The following is a 19,520-nucleotide window of genomic DNA, read 5'->3' on the forward strand; positions in this document are numbered from 1 at the left end:
GCTGGGGGGATGCGGGGAGACCCGGGAGGTACCGGAGCTGCCGGGGAACAGCGGGAACCGGGGGCCACCGGGCAGCGCAGCAGGCTGTGGGCACGGGAAGGACACGGCGAGGGCACCGGTGGCCACGGTCAAGGGTGGCCGTGCAGCGTGCCTGGAGCAGGGCACGGTGTGCGGGGACACCGGGGACACGGAGCACCCCGAGGCTCCAGAGCTGGCAGCGCCGGTGCCGGGGCGGTGGCTGGCCCCCGCCGGGTGCCACACGCCGGGCGGGATGCACAGCATCGCGTGCGGAGGCCAGCGGGCACCGTGGTGGCAGCGTGGGGGGGTGGCATGGCACGCCAGGCAAGGGGCACGGCGTGGGGACCGGGCACGGGGCGGGTGGCACGGGGCTGGGCACGACGTGGGATGCATCGGAGGATTGACGGGGACCTGGCACCAGGGACAGGCCCTAGCTCTGTGCAGGGACAGCCGCCGTGCCACCCAGCACCGCAGCCCGGGGGCCAAGCTGCGCCCCAGCGCCAGGCCAAATCCGAAGCGTGTCCATGGGCTCAGAGCTAGCCCGGCACCCACGGGCAAGCGGCGGAGTGGGGGCCGCCGGGCGTCCGTGCGGAGCGTTTGCTCGCTCAGCACAACGCCATCCGGGCTGCTGGAGGTCAGGTCTAGTGTTACAAGCCCCCACAGCCCCCCGATCTCTGGGACCTCTGCAACCACCCCCGTCCGCCCCGGCTGCCAGCCCTTGCTCAATCTTTGCTCCGCCTGGAAGGGCTCCAGCGGCAGCGTTGGCCCTCGGGAGCAGGCACGAGGCAGGGCCTTGGCACGGCGGACGCGCTCAGCTCGCCCCTCGCCCACCCACCGGCTCTGCGAGGCGGCGAAGGGGGGGAGCAGAGGCGGCGGGGAGGCACCTGGTGCAAAGTGCCCTGCACCCCGGAGCCAGGACAGCTTCGCTACGGGGGGGGAAGGAGGGGACGGGAAGTGGGGATCGGCCCTATGAGCGCATTGCAAAACCATCTTGGCTCGGCGAATGTCCCCGCTGCGACTGGAATAGCAGCAGGTATTGCATGTCAGGGCAGCCCGGCCAGGGGCACCCAGGGCTGGGGTGCATCGGGGGTGCTCGAGGGGGGAAACCCAGGGCTCGGGGCACAGCGGGACCAGCCGGGACTGAGCAGCCCGACCCCTCTTGCCCTGCCCCACGCAGCCGTCAGGAGCTTTTTTAGCACCCGCCGCTGTCCCGGGCAGCGAGCGTGCACCCAGTCCTGGCGCCTGGAGGCTGGGCACCGTGGGCAGGCATCTGTGCTGGGGAAGGAAATGCAGGGGTTGCTCCAGGACAGCAAAAAGAAACGCTTGCAAACACCACCCAGCCTCGCAAAGAGGCTGTGCAACAAAAACGCAGCTGCTGACACCTTGATTTCCAGGTGTGAACAGCTCTGCGCCGACTCTCGAGGCTGCCAGATAGCATCTCAGGAGGAAGGGAGCGGAGACTCATCCCAGAGCTGCTGTTTGAGCAGGGGTCCCCGGGGGGTCCCAACCATCCCCGCAGCCTCAGTGTCCCCAGCAATTCACCAGCGGGAGCTCCGGGTGCGTCGGGCAGGTGGCGGCGGCAGCGGCAAGCAGGCGGCTGGGGCTGGGCGCTGCCAGCGGCGCGGAGGCGGCTGCGGGCCGTCTCCGCCACGAACGGCGCGCTGTCGCTAAATATTGCCACGCGCCATCTGTGGCTGCGGCATGGCTCATTTGCAGCGAGGCTCCCCGGAGCCTGGCATCGCGCCGCGGCGCGAGAGCAAGCGCGAAAGCTCTGCGGGGCGGGGGGAGCTGCCGAGCCCTGGGCAGGGCGTTGCTTGGCGCGAGCGACGCGCAGGGGCATCCGCGTCCCGCTTTCCGTCCGCCTGGGCTGCAGGGCACGCAGGACTCAGGCACGACCCTGCAAAGCAGCCCGAGGTGCCTCAGTTTCCCCTCCCGGGGGAGTTCAGCGTGTCTCAGCTGGGGCTGGTTGGTTGTTGGAGCCCAGATCTGGGGAAAAGACAGCRTTTGGAGGCTCAGGGCTGATCCATCTCCAGGCACTTCTCTCCATGCAACTGCTGGAATGGAGAGCACGAGTCTGGATGGGGTCAGCAATGTGCTGGGGAACGGGACCTTCCCATCCCCGCTCTCCCAAGAGGCCCCGGGTGCTGAGCACGGCTCCATGGCTGTGCGTTGCCCCAGCTCTGGGCAGCCAAGAGACAGGGACGGAGCCCAGCACGGACGGAAGGTTCAGCCTGTCCCTGCTGCTCCCGGCACCCCAGCGGCCCTAAAACAGAGCCAGGTTGTGGAGACCCTAAATCCTGCTTCGCTTCCCCTCTAGAGCCGAGTCCGGGGCTGGTGCAAGTGAGGGCAGCCCAGCAGGTCGAGCTTGGTGCAAGGGCGCGCGGCACCCATGCAACGGGCCGGCCCCGGTCCTCGCAGGGTGCGGAGCAATGCAGTGCCTCTGCGCAGGGAGGGAGGCAGGCAGAAGTGGGGGGCATTGCGATTTCCACCCCGTTTTTCCAGCCCGGGGTAAGGAGCTCGCCAGGGCGTCTCGCCTCGCCTCGCCTCCGCCGTTCGTTGTTTACAGCCACCTGCTTTGCGCGTACCAAATCCCGGCATTTTGCCTGTCCCCAGGAGCTCTGGGGACCAGGGCAGGAAGAGCCACGGTTCCTGCATGCAGCGGTGGGCCAGGCGGCCGGCACCGTCCAAGCGGGAAGGGTGGGGGCCGGGCAGCCTTGGCGGCTCCTTCCAGCGCTGGCTCGCGGCACCGTCGGGGTCTCACGGTCAGGGACACCGTGTTCACCATCCCTGGGGTGAGCACGGAGCAGCAGAGCCCGGCCCGCRGGAGGAGAGCAGCATCCGGTCCCACACACTGCCAAGCGCCGGCGCAGGGTCAGTTATCACCAACTCAGGCTGTGCATGGCCCCGATGTCACATCGGTGTCACGGGGGTGGTGTCCGGCTGTGCCAACCCCAGCTTAGCACACGCTAAAGCCACAGCCCTTCTGCTCCGAACCTCTTTGGATGGGGACGGGGATGGAGGGGCTGCATCAGCAGACAGACTCACGGACATGCAGCAGCAGCAGCGTCCCGCTGCAGGCTGGGCTGGTGACAGTGCTGATGTCCCCTCTCGGGACTTATATCACCCCTTTGCCGGGGTGAGAGAAAGACCTAAACGGTCCTGCCCTGGGTGCCACCCACGGGTGCAGCTGGGAGCAGAGCCGGGTCCCGGCCGGGGCGTTCGGCCYGTCACACCGAGCGCCGCGCCACCAAGGGGGTGCGCGGCCGAACCCCGTGCGGGTCAGCTCCACCAGCCCCCCGGCAGCGCTTGCGTTGCCCAGCCCCGCTCGGGAAGGACGTTTGAATGTCTCCGGAGAACTGCTGAATAAACAGGCCCAGGTTATTGTTATTCCGGGTTTGCGGCCGCCTGTGCCGTCTGCCGCTCCAGGGGATGCGGAAGACGATGCAACAAGGCCGCTGCGCTGCTGCGGGGGGCCGACCCCACCGGGCGCTCACTCTTCCCAGTCCTAGCGAGACCGGTGGCCTTGCAATCCCCGATCCCGCTYGGATCCCCGCTGAGTTTGTTGCCTTGAAGCTTCCCGTGTGCCGGAAGCCCTTCCCCTCGCCATCCGGATCCCGCCGCCCGCCCACGGTCTCAGCCGACGCTGCTCCGGGGCCTCGTCTCTGCACGGGGACTTGGGCATCGCTGAGCATCTCGCGGGGTTGYGGCTGTGAGTCCGGGCTTCGATGCAACAGCTTTCGGCCCCCGTGGGACCCCGCGGAGGGAGCTGGTGGGACCGGCCTTCCTCTGCTGCCCGCCCGCCCGAGCCCCTTGGAGATGCTGTGCCTGACGCGCGCTGCTGGCTGCCGGAGCAGAATTCCTGCTGCTTTTGTCCGTGGCATTTCTTAATCGATGGTGGAGATTGAGCTAAAAATAGCCGAGGCAGGAGAGCAGCAAAACCCCAGCTCAGAGGCAGAGGAGGAGCTGGGGAAGGGAGGACCGCAGCCAGCCCGGGGCCGGAGCATCCCTCAGCCGGATACCGGGGCTGGGAGCAGCCTGTGCTCCTAATGACGGTGTTGGAACAGGACTCCTGGGTCCTCTGTCCGGGCTGGAGTGGGAAAAGAAGTGCAGCAGCTCTGTGGCACTCAGCTCCTAGCTCCGGCTGCGTGACCTTGAGTCGGTCGCAGCGGCGTTGTTCGCCTTGCCCTCGCTCCTGCCCCGTGCGGAGGGGATGGCTGTTTCCCAAGGGCGAGCGTGGCTCCGAAATGCTCCGTGGGGCAGGCACGGGCACTGCAAAGCCSTGGGGCCCGCAACTCCGCCCCGATGATGCTTCGGGGAGGGCTCCCGGGCACTAGAGCAGCCCGCAGGTGGCTCTCCGTTGCTGTGTCCCACCTGGAGGATGCTGCAAGCAGAGGCTTTGCRGAGCTGGAGCAACCTCTGGCATCGCCCGGTGCCCTGGGTGCTTCGAGAGGGAGGTGGGTGCCGGACACCCAGCGCCCCGAGGTGCAGCCTGCCTCTGATGTGGGATGTCCCCGACACCGGGACAGGACCAGATAACCTATCCATGGAACTGGCTTCTCGTGGGTACCAGGGAGCAGCAGCTCAGCTTGGGACAGTCCCAACGGGGCCTGGCAGGCCARATCCAGCCCGTCCCAGCTCCCTTGCTGCGGGACGGCTGGTGCCTTGCAATCCCGCATGCACGGACGCCGGTGCCCRGCGGAGGGGTCCCGGCGCGGCGCGTGCTCTCGGGGAGCGACAGCGATAAGCGCTCAGTGGCAGATGGCCACCGGCACCTGGCCAAGGGGAGGGAGGCAAAGTCCATCCCCCCCCTGCTCCCAGCCCAAATCTGTGCTCTCACGGCAGCCATCCCGCAGGGAACTGGGCCGCTCCGGAGGGGGCTCATCACAGGGAAAGCGGAGATTTTTGTCTCCCTCTAATCTCCGTTTAAAATCCAGATCGCGGGTTTCTATGGCAACTCCGCTGACACGGAGCCGAGGCGCCAGGGGCCAGCGGGGTGGGCTTGGGCTGATCRCGGCACAGAGGCAGGAGGGGTTTCCCTCCGGCTGCTCCAGCCGCCCACCGGAGCTGCTGTGCCTAATGCCTGCTCATTAGCATCTCATTAGCATCTCATTCGGCATCCCCGCTCATTAGGGAAGCCGGAGAATCCTCTTTTGGAAATCGATATTTCAAGAGACTCAGAGTTACTGGGTCAGTAGAGAAACCCGGTGAACGAAGACATTGCAATGCCGGCCAGGCCGCGGCGTGGCCCCTGCCCGCTCCCCGGGTGTGGGTGCTGGGTGCTCAGCCCCTGGGCACGCTTCTCCCCTCCTCCTCTCCGGAGAGGATTGCTTTCAACCAGGCCGTGCACATGGGGCATAGCCGTAGGCTGGCGTTACGGATGCCTCCGTAGAGCAGGAGGGGAGAGGTGGAAAGATCTGCCCAGGGTATGTAGCAGGGCCAGGACTGCTGCTCTGGGCCATGAGGTCCTCTGGCAGCACCCGGCGTGCGCCACGGCCAAGGCACGGGGCAGCAATAGCCCCAGGATGCCCCGTGGGACCGGGTGCAGGGATAGGGGGAGCCTGGGCTGAGCCCTCTCCAGGGCAGGTSACCTTGTGCAAGGACATGGGAGAGCATCCATGTGGATGTGGTATTAGCCGGGGTCCGTGACGGCTCCTTCCCTCCACCGCAGCAGGCACTGCGCTGGGTCTCTGCACTCCAGATATGTCCAGACCGAGATGAGTCCGTCCCCAAAGATGCCCCAAAACCAGCTGGGACCCACAGCCCTGCCTGGCTCCTAACCCCAATSCTGGCTCATAGCTGCTCGGCCACACGTGTGCCAGATGTCCCCACATCCCACTGAGATGACCATCATTATTATGCCTGAGCTATTTGGACCCCCAACTCCCACCGGCCAGGGGGATCGGAGTGTCTTGGACATCTCCAAGGATCCTGGGGAGACAGGACAGAGCCAGCAACGGCCCCTCAAGTCCCCAGGCACAGCCAGAGCTGATTTACTGGGGAGCTGCAGGGGACAGGACCGACCGCCGTGTCCAGCCGCTGCCAGACGGTGCATCACCGTGTCCCCTAGCTGGCCCTGAGCTTTCAGCGATGCTTTGATGGCTCTCAGTGTCAGACTGCATGAGGAGGACTGTGCACAAGGCCAGGGAGGAAGGGCAGGGCCCCAGTGACACGGGCCAGCACCAGTGTCCCCGAGCACTTCCCGGTGCCGAGGTATAATTAGTTCCTGGCCCTTGTTAGAGTAGATATTTTCCATGTTGGCCAGGAGATTTGGAAGATGTTGATTTAAAAGACACGTGCATCCTGCGAAGGCTGCTGGAGCCCCCAAGCAGGGCTCAGGGCCCGCTGCCATCCCCAATCTGCATCCTCCGCCCCTGCGGGGCCACCACCGCCCCGAGTCCTGCATCCCCATGACGCAGGGCTGAGGCCAGGTCCGGGGAAGGTCTCAGCGCTGGCAGGTCTGTGTGGTCCCTGCCCGCCCACACGGGAGCAATAGCCAAGCGGTTAGAGCCTCGCAGAGGGATGGGAACTCTCTGGCCAGGTCCTTCAGGCCAAGACTCCATCTGAGCTGCCCAGACCCAGCGCAAGGAGACCCCCAGCTCTGCAGCCTCGCGGTCAGAGCACTCCCGTTGCACCGGGAGGCTGAGCTCTGCTCCAGGCTCCCAGGCCAGATTGATATTTAGTCCAGGACTGCTGAACTGCAGTCTCCGGAGGAGGGATGGGTGCAAAAGCCACGAGGATGCAGCCCCACTGGGCTGTTCAGCAGGGCACCAAAGCTGGGGCAAGAGGGTTGACTGATTCCCCCCAAGTTTGTAGTTGAAAGTGTCCGTGACCGCGTGTCATGCTGAGCATGGTCTGTGTGGGCTGTTTGCTCAGCACTCTGGCTGGATTGGGCCCTGAGAGGGTCCAGGCTGGACCAACCTTGATTTATGGGCCCCGGTTTTCATTTCATGCAGCTGTTTCTAAGGAGGTTTCTCAGCATCCATGCAAAACGTGGGAGCGCTGGGATGGCCAGGGATCAGGAACACATTACCATTAGCCATGGTTTTCCCATGCTTTCAACACAGGCTTGTGCACCCAGTGCAAGGGGAGAAAACAAGCCTAGTGCTGGTCCACAAACTCCCCCAGATGGTGGCTGAGCCCCACAGGTGGCCATGGGCATGGATTTGCGATGGGGTTCAGAGGGCAGCCGTGAACCACAACTCTTTTCTATCTCTCTAGATCCGACGACGCCGACCGACTCCTGCCAACTTGGTTCTAAGCAGCGACCAGTCATCCCCAGGTGGGTCCTCACATGTGTTGCCGCRTCCCCAAGACGTGCTGGGGTCTAGTTCTAGCTCAGCCCACCCCAGGGTCTGCCCCAAGCCAGTGCACCCTCGCTGCCTTGGCACACTAGGAGGGCAGGCAGCTGCCAGGCTCCCGTGTGTCGCCCTGCTGTGGACGCCCAGTCCCAAGGGTGCTGAGTGCCTTAGGATGTGCTGGTGAGCTGGGTGACGTGAGGGTACCCCAGCGCGGGCAGTGCGAGAGGCCAACATGTGGCAAGAACGTGGCTGGTCATGTGTGCAGTTGTCGTGTGGTGCTCTGGTGCCCAAAACAGGGTAGGTTGTGGTCAATAATGCCTGGTACATGGTGCTTAGAGACCTCCAGCACGTGGTGCTCAGGGACCTCCAGCATGTGGTGCTCAGGGACCCCAGTATGTGGTGCTAAAGGACTCCAGTACATGGTGCTCAGGGATCCCAGTACATGGTGCTCAAGGGCTCGAGGACTCCAGTACATGATGGTCAGGGATCCCAGTACACGGTGCTCGGAGATCCCAGGGTGTGGTACTCAGAGATCCTAGTGCAGGTGTTCAGGGATCCCCAGGATGGTGTGGTGCTCAGGGACCCCAATACATGGTGCTCAGGGATCCCCAGTACATGGTGCTCGGGAATCCCCAGGTCATGATGCTCAGGGATCCTAGTGCAGGTGCTCAGGGTTCCCCAGGACTTGGTGCTCAGGGATCCCCCAGTACATGGTGCTCAGGAACCCCCAGGATGTGGTGCTCAGGACCCCCCTCAGTACATGGTGCTCGAGGATCCTAGTACAGGTGCTCAAGGACCCCAGCGCGTCACGCTCTGGACCCGTTTATGGAGCTTGGGAACCAAGTCCATCGTGCTCAGGGACACCCTCGCACGATACGCAGGGACTCTGTACTCCAGTGCATGGTGCTCAGGGACCACAGTGCACGGGTTGCTGCAGGACACATCATGCGGTAGTGGAGGAGCAGAGCCCCGCGCCAGCGCTGAACTCTGGCATGCGATGTCCCGTGGCTCGCCCGCACGGGGACAGTGTCCAAGCATTGCACCCTCGCGCAGGCTCGGGTGTCTCCGTCGTGTCCCTGGCCCTGCCCTGCTCTCCCAGCCACGCTCAGGGCTGCATTTCCAGAAACGGGCGCTGGTCTCGCAACCCCGTGGCCCCTCGCAGCCCATCCATCTCCGGGGGAAGCAGCTGCCCGTGACATGCCRAGCAGCCGTGCCTTGGCCCTTCCAGGGACTCCTGGCAGCTCCCCAGGGCTGGGCACCGAACCCCTGCCCTGTGCCCTGGGGCCACCGCCGCGGAGCGGGGGGGGGACACCAGCTGTGACATTTGAGAGCTCCTGTGTCAGTGCCTCACCAGCACAACCAAGCACGTGGCCTTCGGGGGCCGGGGGTCTGATCCCGGCTGGCTGGTGCGTCACATCCCTTCTCCACCCCCGTCCATCTCCTTTCCTGCACCTCTCTCCCTGCTCGCAGCCTGTGTTAGCCCTGGAAGGGACCGGGGGAGTCAGAAACTGCGTTTTGCAAAGACAAGTTGTCCCTGCCACTGCGTGGTGTTGTCTCTCTCTTGGTTTGGGACACCCCGATAGACAAGAGACACCTTGCAGGCACTGGGCTGGGACGTGGGAGTGGGGATGGGGACGGGGACCCCCGTCGTTCCAGGCAGGATTGCCGAATCGCGTCAGACCGTTTCAGAGCAGTGACCTTTCGCGAAGCACCTGCGCATTAGCAAACCCCCCCCCCCACCCCCCAAAGCCAGGCAGCTCCTCATCCCTTCTGTCCCCAAATGTCATCTCCGGAAACGGAGCCTCCTTCTGGAGCAATACTTCAGACATAAATACATCAATCAAGTGCTGGCATGCTGGTCCCCGGAGCAACACAGCCCCGRGCAATCGCAGCTCCGAGACGCAGTGAGGCAAAGCAGCACTTCAGAGACTCGCACGGGACGGAGAGCTTTGAAGTGATGTGTCCTTTCCTCGTCCAAGGACCCTGTCAGGACAATACGGGATATATCACGTGTCCCCAGTCCCAGGGCTGACCAGAGAGCATCAGCCATGTCGGCTTTCCTCCAGTGAAAACTTGCTGCTTTCTGTAATTTGGGCTTAAAAATACTCCGTGCTGCCCCAAAGGAGCTACTTGGTTGCCTTGTGCCTCAGTGCCTACCAGCTGCTGAAACCCAAGGTTTCAGAGAGTGCTCAGCACCCCATGCCAGGCAGGAAAGGACCCGGAATGTTTCCGGATGCGTCAGCACCACGGGGACTGAGCTGCTGTGATTGATCCTGGCACTCCTCTGGCAAACGAGCCGTGACGTGCCACAGAGCCCCAGGAGCCCAGCAGCCTCCTGGACAATGAAATATGGATGAACTCCAGCTCCAGGAAGCTGGATGGAGCCATGCATGAGCAGAGGGGCTTGGAAAGCTGGCTCAACCTGAGCCCGTTATCCGGATCCAGACTGCRAACCCACTCGAACCAGCAGCTCTTAGGTCTGAGTCACCTGCTGGGCCCGGAGTGAGGAAGGGAGCTGGTCCCCAGCTCTGTGTCCTCTGCAAATAAAGCAACTCCATACGGCTGGGCATTATCCGGGCAATTATCCAGGCATTATCTGGGCTCCCCTCCATCCCTTGCTCCCTGCGAGGCTGCTTCCCAGGGGATGCTGTCCAGGATGAGGCCCTGGGCCAGCAACATGGGGCTGGCAGAGCTGGCCCAGGCCCCAGGCTTTGGAGACAGGGATGGGAAAGGGGGACCCAGCACCCATGCCACCCAAATCTGCCATCTCTGGACCGTGACAGGCGATGGGATGCTGGTTACCCTGGCACTGCCTTGTTTTGTTTCCTGGGCAGCAAAGATGCTGTGTGAGGGTATCACTGCCCCTGGGGATGGCACTGTTAGTGCTGGGGCATTGGCCAGTGATGGAGTGCGGCCACCACCATGCCCACCCCACGCTGGGGCAACCTTGGCAACCTTGGCTGTAGTGACCGTGAGATGGTGGAGTTCAGGATCCTGCAAGTAGGGAGCAGGGCTAAAAGCAGGATCACAGCCCTAGACTTCAGGAGAGCAGACTTTGGCCTCTTCAGGGACCTGCTTGGAAAAATCCCAGGGGATAGGGACCTAGAAGGAAGAGGGTTCCAAGAAAGCTAGTTGATATTCAAGGATCACCTCCTTCAAGCTCAAGAACAGTCCATCCCAATGAGCAAGAAGTCAAGCAAAGGAGTCAGGAGACCTGCACAGAGGAACAAAGAGCTCCTGCCAAAATTCAAACAGAAGAAGGAAGTGTACAGAAGGTAGAGGCACGGACAGGTAACCTGGGAAGAATATAGGGACATTGTCTGAGTATGCAGGGATGCGACAAGGAAGGCCAAAGCCCATCTGGAGTTCAATCTGGCAAGGGATGTCAAGGACAGCAAGAAGGGCTTCTTTAAATACATCAGTAACAAGAGGAAGACTGGGGAAAATGTGGGCTCGCTGCTGAATGGAGAAGGGGCCTGGTGGCAAAGGACACAGAAGAAGCAGAGGTACTGACTGCTTTCTTTGCCTCAGTCTTTACTGCTAAGACCGGCCCTCAGGATCCCAGGCTCTGGAGACCAGGGAGAAAGTCTGGAAAAAGGAAGACTTTCCCTTGGTCGAGGAGGATCAGGTTAGAGATCATTTAGGCAAACTTGACATCCACAAGTCCATGGGCCCTGATGGGATGCACCCACGAGTGCTGAGGGAGCTGACTGAAGTCATTGCAGGGCCACTCTCCATCATCTTTGAAAGGTCATGGAGAACAGGAGAGGTGCCTGAAGACTGGAAGAAAGCAAATGTCACCCCAGTCTTCCAAAAGGTCAAAAAGAAGGACCCAGGGAACTACAGGCCAGTCAGCCTCMCCTSMRTCCCTGGAAAGGTGATGGAGCAGCTCATCCTGGAGGCCATCTCCAAGCATGTGGAGGACAAGAAGGAGTTCAGGAGTAGTCAGCATGGATTCACCAAAGGGAAATCATGCTTAAGCATCCTAAGAGCCTTCTCTGATGGAATGACTGGCTGGGTAGATGAGGACAGAGCAGTGGATGTTGTGTACCCTGGCTTCTGTAAAGCTTTCGACATCGTCTCCCATAACATCCTCATAGGCAAGCTCAGGAAGTGTGGGCTAGATGAGTGGACAGTGAGGTGGATTGAGAACTGGCTGAACGGCAGAGCTCAGAGGGTTGTGATCAGTGGTGCAAAGTCTMGTTGGMGGCCTGTAGCTAGCGATGTCCCCCGGGGTCAAGAGTGGGTCCAATATTGCTCAACTTCTTCATCAGTGACCTGGATGAAGGGACAGAGTGTGCTCTCAGCAAACCTGCTGACGATACCAAACTGGGAGGAGTGGCTGATGCACCAGAAGGCTGTGCTGCCATTCAGAGGGACCGTGACGGGCTGGAGAGTTGGGCAGAGAGGAACCTCATGAAGTCCAACAAAGGCAAGTGCCAAGTCCCGCACCTAGGGAGGGATAACGCCATGCACCAGCCCAGGCTGGGGGCTGACCTGCTGGAAAGCAGCTCTGTGGAGAAGGACCTGGGAGTCCTGGTGGATGCCAAGTAGACCATGAGCCAGCAATGCGCCCTTGTGGCCAAGAAGGCCAATGGTATCCGGGGCTGCATTAGGCAGAGCATTGCCAGCAGGTCGAGGGAGTTGATCGTGCCCCTCTCCTCACGCCTGGGGAGGCCGCATCCACAGTACTGTGCCCGGTTCTGGCCTCCCCAATGCAAGAGAGACRTGGAGCTCCTGGAGTGAGTCCAGCAGAGGACTACGAAGATGATGAAGGGACTGGAGCATCTCCCATATGAGCAAAGGCTGAGCAAGGTGGGACTCTTCAGCCTGGAGAAGAGAAGCCTTAGGGGGGGATCTTATCAATGTGTATAACTATCTGAAGGGAGGGTGTCAAGAGGATGGGACAGACTCTTTTCGGTGGTGACCAGCGACGGGACACAAGGCAACGGGCACAAACTGAAACCCAGGAAGTTCCATCTCAACATGAGGAAAAACTTCTTTCCTGTGAGGGTGACTGAGCACTGGAACAGGTTGCCCAGAGAGGTTGTGGACTCTCCATCCTTAGAGATTTTCAAAAGCTGTCTGGACAGGGTCCTGAGCAACATGCTGTAGGTGACCCTGCTGGAGCTGGGGGGTTGGACTAGATGATCTCCAGAGGTCCCTTCCAACCTCAACCATTCTGTGATTCTGTGATTCGGTGGTGGTGGGACCAGCCCCCCTGTTAACCTCTTGCTCCTCTCTGTCCCCCCTCCATGCTGCCCCACAGAGATCGATGAGGACCGGCTCCCCAACCCCCTGCTGAAGGTAGGTGCTGTGCTGGGGGCCGGGAAGGAGCGGGGTCCTGCCCGGGGAGATGGCATGGCCGAATTGCCCCCACAGTGCTGGGTGGCTGGTGGGGTCCTTGGGCCCAGCATGCTGCAAGGTGGCCCCCCACCCCCAGGAGCTGCACCGCAGCGCCCTGGGATGCTCCTCTTCACCACCCACCTTGCCCCAGCGCCACGTCCTGCTGGTGACGCCTTCGCTTCCTTTGCAGTCGGGTCTGGCCATGTCGCCCAGGCAGAGAAAGAAGGTCTCCCGCACCACCCCGACCATGAAAGGTACCGCTCGCGCGGTGTGCTGGCCTGGCCGGCATCACAGCCCAGGGTCCCCGGAAGCTGGGCGACAGGGAGAAGTGTCACCCCAGGGTGGGGATGGAGCTCCTCGCGCTGAGCACCCCCACACCAGGCAGCGGGACCGAGGCCTTTCCGGTGTCCCCAGCACCGCAAGGAAATGCTCAGCGGGGTCTGGGCTGCCCCCCCGGCAGCCCCTTCCCAGCTGAATCAGGCCCCTTGGATGGAGGTGACCGTCCCCCTGGCGCCGCAGGGGACACGTGGGTCGCGAGGTTGCAGCAGGGCCGGATGCCACCAGCCGGTTTTGCACGGCGCCAGATGATTTAAGTGCTTGGACCCGTTTAACTCTGCCCAGCCTGGGGCAGGAGTGACTGTGCCCAACAGGGACACAGGGACACGGTGCAAGGACGGCTGTGTCCCCAGTGCTGTCCCCCATGCAGCAGGCACCGGAGTAGGGCATGGCAAACAGCGCCGGAGGGGACCGGTTCCCACCAACCTTTCGGTGCCTTCTTGGCGGGTTGGGGAGGGATTTCCCTTCGCCTGGGAGCACCCGGACGTCGCGTCCTGCCTTGCTCACGGGGACGCGTGTTGGGGACGTCACAAGGACAGGGCTCAGGCTTGGGGAAGCTGCAGCAGCGCAGCCACGCCGGCTCTGGGCCGTGCCGGCAAAGGCATCGCGGTCGCACTCGGAGGATGTTTGCGGACAGGCCTTGGCAGCATGGAGAAACACCGGGAATTAGGTACTGGTGGTTTTGACCGGGAGCATGAGGAGGGACGGTGACCCGCTGCGATCCGACCTCAGTGCAGATGCCGTGGCCATCCCCATTTTGCAGCAGCAGCAGCAGGGCTTCCCACGGCCCGGCCTCACCACCTCTCCCTGCCTTGCAGAGCTCCAGATGATGGTGGAGCATCACCTGTGCAAGCAGGCACAGGGCGAGGAGGAGGACGAGGCGGCCGCGGGGAGCCAGGACCAGCACAGCCCCGGGTGCTGCCGCCACAGTGACACAGAGCACAGCCACAGCCCCGGCGGCACCTGCCCCCTGGCCAACGCTCAGCCCACGCGCGAGGGCAGCTCCGCACCCGGCGCAAGTGAGTACGGCCCCGATCCCAGCGGGAAAAGAGCTCTCGGCAACTCTTCCCCCTACGTCCCCTTAACTCTGCCCATGAGGCAGGGCCAGTCCCTGCACCCGAGCTGTGGATGGAGAAGCGGGTGCTGGGGAAGGCATGGGCACCCTGCAAGGGTCGGGCTTGGCCGGGGAGGGTGTCCCTGGGCGTCAGGCCAGACTGGGGGGTGCGATGCCCACCCAGCCCTGCCCGAGCCGGCACGGAGGGTGCAGGGCTGGGGTGATGCACCCATTACCATCTCCATCCCGCCCACAGAGGGAGAGGCGGCAGACACCCGAGGGGACGGACGGCAAAGCAAGGGCACCCATATATCACCGAAGGAGGTTGCGGGCAAGGGCGCTGCCACCAGCCAGTAGGTACGTACTGGGGTATGGTGGGCTCCACGTGGGTATGTACCAGGGAATGGTGGGCTCCATGTGGCTGCATCCTGGGATATAGTGGGCACCACATGGGTGCATACTGGAGTTTGGTGGGCTCCACATGGGTATGGTGGGCTCCACGTGGCTGCATACTGGAGTTTGGTGGGCTCCATGTGGCTACATACTGGGGTATGGTGGGCTCCACATGGATATGRTGGGCTCCACGTGGGTATGTCCTGGGGCATGGTGGGCACCATGCTGGGGGCAGGGGAAGGGGACAGAGTGGCACAGGGTGAAGGTGGCACCAAGCACGTTGCTCTGACAGAGCCAGGAATGGGGTGAGGATGGAGCTGGACCTCAGGTCAGAGTCAAACCCATCACCCCAGGCTGAGGCTGAACCCAGCACTCTAGATGAAGGCTGGACCCAGCAACCCAATGTAGGGCCAGACCCAGCATCCCAGGTTGGGGTGGGACCCAGCACCTCAGCTCAGGGCCACATCCAGCACCCCAGACTGGAACGGGACCCTGTATCCCAGGACAGGGCCTTACCCAGCACCCCACGACCGGGCTGGACCCAGCACCGCAGGATGGGGCTGAGCAGGTCAGGGCCACCCCAGCACCTCATAGCCCCCGTGGCTTCTCCTCCCCACACCGTGGCCCTCCCTCTCTGTCCCCAGGTGCCACCCAGCCGGGCAGGAGCGAGGCCGTGGCCGGGCCGAAGGAACCGAACCGCCGTATTTTTTTTTAATGATTGTTTTTTAAGATTTCGACGGCTGTTTTGGGTGTTTGTGATGATTTTTTTTTACTGCCGCATACAGGCCTGGCTTCGGGGATGATGCCAGGCTGGGAAGCTGGGCTGCCCGTGCCATCSCCTCGCCTGCCCCACCGACAGGCCACCCGTGGCCGGGGACAGCGGGCAGCACAGCCTCGAGCACAGCTCGCGCCGGCCTCCCCCCCTCCTCCACGCTTTGTCCCGCTCAGCTGAGATCCGGGACTGTCCCCTTTCACAGCCAGCCCCGGGGTGTCCCCCGTGGGCCACCTTGAGGCCACCTCCCTGTCACTGCACCCTGGGCTCAGGGGGAGCACGAGCCTGACCGGGACACGCAGCTCCTGATGCTTCTGGGGGCCGTGAGCGGCGGCGTGCCCRCGGGGACACACAGGAGCTGAGCCCTGCATGGCACGTGCACGCGGGTGCGGGTGCGCGCGCGCCCACGGGCTCGTGCGCRGGTGTGAGCAGGCACACGCATGGCAGTGCATGCACGTTTGTGCGTGTGCATGCCCACACGTGAGCATGCACACGTGTGTGAGTGCACACACGTGTTTTGTGTATGAACACGTGCATACGCATACATCTGTGCACATCTGAGCATGCACACACACATGCGTGCATGCATATGGATGTGCACGTGCACGCGTGCATACACATGTGTGAGTTCACACGCACTTTGCACATGTGAGTTTGCATGCACACCCATGTGCGTGCATGCCTGTGCGCACACGCAGCTGGGTGGGCCTGCACCCGCGGGTGCACGCGCCCGTGCGTCAGGCCCACCCGTGCGAGCGCGTGCACGCTCCCGCGCCCCGGGCACTCCGCACCCGCTTTGCAGAGCACCCGTCACGTGAACCTTTATTAAACGGATCCCCTTCTCCGCGCCGGCTCCTCGTTGCCTTCGCGCCGGGCGGGCAGAGCCGTGCCGGATCCGGCACGCTGCTGATGCACAGCCGGGACAGGCGCTTGGGCAGTGCTAGGGCTGAGCCGCGGCTGGCAGGTGCAGCCCCCTGCCCACGCACTGCCAGCACCACGGTGGCGAGACGGGCGCTGCCCGGACATCACCAGGCACGGGTGGGAGCCCGGGAAGTCCCTTGGGTGGGAGGGAGCCAACGACAGGCTGCATCCCACCCCGAGGGCTGGTGTTGGCCTTCCTGCCCCAGGTTGGAGGCATCTCGCCCCTGCCCTTCCCTCCTCCTGAGCCGGGAGGGGACCCAGGCGTCCCGGCTCCCTGCCCTCAACTGCCCTGCTGCCCCAGCGCTCCCGTTGGCGTGGGAAGGGGACACGGTGCTGGAGCCGGGCTCTGGTGGTGGCGTACGGTTTATTAAGTGCTCGTTAGCGGCGGCGCTTCGTTTCGCATGCGTGTGTGTGGGCAGGCGCGAGGCGGAGCTGTGCCAGCAAGGACCAGGTCGGAGACACGACAGGTTATCGCATGGTAGAAAAGTACAACCACACACGGGACGTGCCACGGCGGCCGGGCGCTGGGCTGGGGGCAGAGCRGGGCAGGGCGGCGGGCGCTGGAGCCGGGGAAGCCGGAGTTGTGCCGGAGCCGGAGGATGCTGCAGGCATGCCAGAGCAGGAAGATGCTGCAGGCACGCCGGAGCTGGAGAAGCTGGAGGCACACCGGAGCTGGAGAAGCCAGAGGCATGCCGGAGCCGGAGAAGCCAGAGGCATGCCGGAGCCAGAGGATGCTGCAGGCATGCCAGAGGCAGGGAAGCCCAAGGCATGCCAGAGCTGCAGGTTGCTGGAGGCATGCCAGAGCCGGAGGATGCCGGAGGCATGCCGGAGCTGGAGGATGCTGCAGGCATGCTGGAGCCAGGGAAGCCCAAAGCATGCCAGAGTCAGGGAAGCCGGAGGCATGCTGGAACTGGGGATGCTGGAGGCACGCTGATGCCAGAGGCACACTGGAGCCAGAGGATACTGGAGGCACACCGGAGCCAGAGATGCCGGAAGCATGTCGGAGCCGGAGAATGCTGGAGGCACGCCAGAGCCGGAGATGCCAGAAGCACACCGGAGCCGGAGGATGCTGGAGGCACGCCAGAGCCGGAGATGCCAGAAGCACACCGGAGCCGGAGGATGCTCGAGGCACACTGGAGCCGGAGATGCTGGAAGCACGCCGGAGCCAGAGAATGCTTGAGGCACACTGGAGCCGGAGATGCTGGAGGCCCGCCAGAGCGGGAGATGCCGGAAGCACGCCGGAGCCAGAGGATGCTTGAGGTGCACCGGAGCCAGGGATGCCGGCACCAGGGATTGCTGGAGATGTGCTGGAGCTGGAGGACACTCGAGGCATACTGGAGCCAGGGATGCTGGAGGCATCCTGGAGCCAGAGGATGCCRGAGGCATGCCAGAGGCAGGGATGATGGAGGCACGCTGGAGGCAGGGGATGCTGGAAGCCYGCCGCAGCCGGGGATGCTCGATCCCCAGCTCCCCTGGGTGCTCAGGCCTCGCCGGATGTGTGCTGGGGAGGAGGGTCCGGGCTCCGGGGAGACCCCAGGTGTCCTGAGGACCCGTCAGGGCCAGCAGACCCGGGGACAGGCGCCATGGGGACGTGTCCCCAGCCCCAGGGTCACCCCGACAGGCAGCACCCGCTCCAACCGCCCGCCCGGGCTGCAGCCACCCAACGCCGGGGCCTCTGCAATGTCACACGCGGCATCGTCCAGCCTCGGCTCCGGTGACCCGGGGACCCCCCCCTGCCCTCGCCCCAGCGTCCCCATTGGACACCCTCCCTGGGGAAACCAGGGTCCCTCCGTGCCCTGGCACCCCCCGGGCTCCGGCACCCCCTGCTCCCCCTGCACGGGGACATTTGGGGACAAACCCACAGCAGCAAGCCCGGGGCCGGTGCAACGGGAGCAGGGGAGGGGACAGGGTGGCCGGTCCTCCTCGGGGTGACAGCTCCTCCGTCCTTCGCCCAGCAGGGCCACGGCAGCTGTCCCCAAAGCCACCGTCGTCCCCCCAAGCTTACTCCCGGGAGGGAGGGGGTGTCCCCAGCACCCGCTCACCCCAGCGCACCCCGAGCATCCTGGCACGGTGAGAATAAGCTTCTTTAAAAAGCCGAGGAGGGGGGGACCGAACCCCGGCACGGGGGGGGGTGGGGGGGCTCCCGCGGGTCCCAGCGGCTCGGGGACCCCAGCCCGGATGGCCAGGGACGTCAGGGATGCTCTTGAGTCGGAGGTTGGCGTTAATTCTCATATCGGCCGGGGCCCCGGGCGGCTCCTTCCCTGCAAATGGCGCTGAACTCGATGGCATCGAAGACTTTGGACTAAAACTGCATCGTTCGGTCAGGCGAGGACCTGAGGTCCGGAGGGGACAGTCAGGGCCGGGCGGTCGTGGCGGAGTCACCGGCGGGGCGGCCCCCCGTCCCCCATCCCGGTGCCCACCTCGCTCCCTCCCGGAGCTAGTCCACGTCGCCGTTCTGCTTGTGCCGGCTGCCGGGCRCCGGCGGCTCCTCCTCGCACGGCGTCAGCTCCTCGATGGACATCTGGTTGGTGACTCCTGGCGGCGGGACACCGGGTTGGAGGTACGGGGCGCGCTCAACGCAGCGCCCTGCCCCACGGTGCCCCCCCCCGTGGAGACACCTCCCGCCCCCAGGCTGAGCCCTTCCCAGCTCATCGCACGCATGGGCTGCCCCATCTGCCGCCATCCTCTGCGGAGTCGGGGGGGCGAGACGAGCCGCTGCCGTGCGCCAACCCCGGGGGGAGGGGGGGGTCCCATCGCCACCATCCTCCAGCAGCTCCAGCACCTACCGCTGGCCGCCCGCTCCTTCCACTTCTGCTTGTTCTCCTGGATGTACTTGGACCAGGTGGAGCGGAAGCTGGCCAGGTCCGCGTTGATGTCCCCCAGCTCCAGGTGCTCGTCCAGGGACGGCTGCCGCCACTGCGAGCTGCGGGGAGGCGGGCGGCGAGTTCGGGGCACAGGGCACCCATGCACCCACGCGCCAGCCCAGGTCCCCAAATCGGTGAGTGTCCCCTCATCCCTCCCCCGAGGTGGAGCCCGGCCACCTCCAGCGCTTCCCACCCCATGCGGTGGACCTGGGGCAGGACTAGGAATGGGACCCAGGAGTCCGGGACCGCGGGCACGTCCCCGTGGCTAGCGTCTGCCGCATGYGGGTTGTCCCCGGCCACTGTCCCTGACCTGGCTTGCTGGCTGGCCGTCGGGTTGCCCTTGGCTTTGGAGCCGTCCTCCACGAGGGGCAACACCATCTTCTCGGCCACGTCGGTCAGCACCGAGAAGGTGGGCTCCACGATGAAGTCGATGAAGCCTGCGGCGGGGTTGGGGGGGGGACAGCGGTGTCAGGGGGGCGACTGTCCCCCCACATGCACCCCAGCCAGCCCCAGGGGCC

The 19,520-nt window shown here is 64.2% G+C and overlaps 2 protein-coding genes across 2 annotated transcripts in view; one reads left to right on the top strand and one right to left on the bottom strand.

Moving 5' to 3' along the window:
- Window positions 1-3,067: 3,067 nt before the first annotated feature.
- PPP1R1A (protein phosphatase 1 regulatory inhibitor subunit 1A) lies at window positions 3,068-15,193 on the top strand. Its single transcript, XM_026085344.1, has 7 exons — window positions 3,068-3,154; window positions 7,237-7,297; window positions 12,586-12,623; window positions 12,853-12,916; window positions 13,817-14,017; window positions 14,309-14,409; window positions 15,090-15,193. Exons 1-6 carry the CDS (start codon window positions 3,068-3,070, stop codon window positions 14,407-14,409), a joined length of 552 nt encoding a protein of 183 aa, XP_025941129.1. The 3' UTR covers window positions 15,090-15,193.
- A 3,113-nt stretch (window positions 15,194-18,306) lies between these two features.
- The window catches only part of PDE1B (phosphodiesterase 1B), a 7,768-nt gene continuing 6,554 nt past the window's right edge, over window positions 18,307-19,520 (bottom strand). Inside the window, exons 11-13 of the mRNA XM_026085369.1 lie at window positions 19,313-19,439; window positions 18,925-19,061; window positions 18,307-18,673 (exon numbers count right to left, since the gene is read on the bottom strand). Of these exons, the coding sequence (XP_025941154.1) occupies window positions 18,576-18,673; window positions 18,925-19,061; window positions 19,313-19,439 (362 nt within the window). The 3' untranslated portion in view covers window positions 18,307-18,575. The remainder of the gene's footprint in view (window positions 18,674-18,924; window positions 19,062-19,312; window positions 19,440-19,520) is intronic.

The sequence above is a fragment of the Apteryx rowi genome, unplaced genomic scaffold (genome assembly GCF_003343035.1).
Source record: "Apteryx rowi isolate R43461 unplaced genomic scaffold, aptRow1 scaffold_665, whole genome shotgun sequence".
Classification (NCBI taxonomy): Eukaryota; Metazoa; Chordata; class Aves; order Apterygiformes; family Apterygidae; genus Apteryx; species Apteryx rowi.

Coding starts and splice junctions, on each gene's coding strand:
- PPP1R1A (XM_026085344.1), top strand. CDS start 3,068: ATGCAGCAGCAGCAGCGTCCCGCTGCAGGCTGGGCTGGTGACAGTGCT. Junction 12,624..12,852: donor TCCCCAACCCCCTGCTGAAG/GTAGGTGCTGTG, acceptor CTTCCTTTGCAG/TCGGGTCTGGCCATGTCGCC. Junction 12,917..13,816: donor CACCACCCCGACCATGAAAG/GTACCGCTCGCG, acceptor CCTGCCTTGCAG/AGCTCCAGATGATGGTGGAG.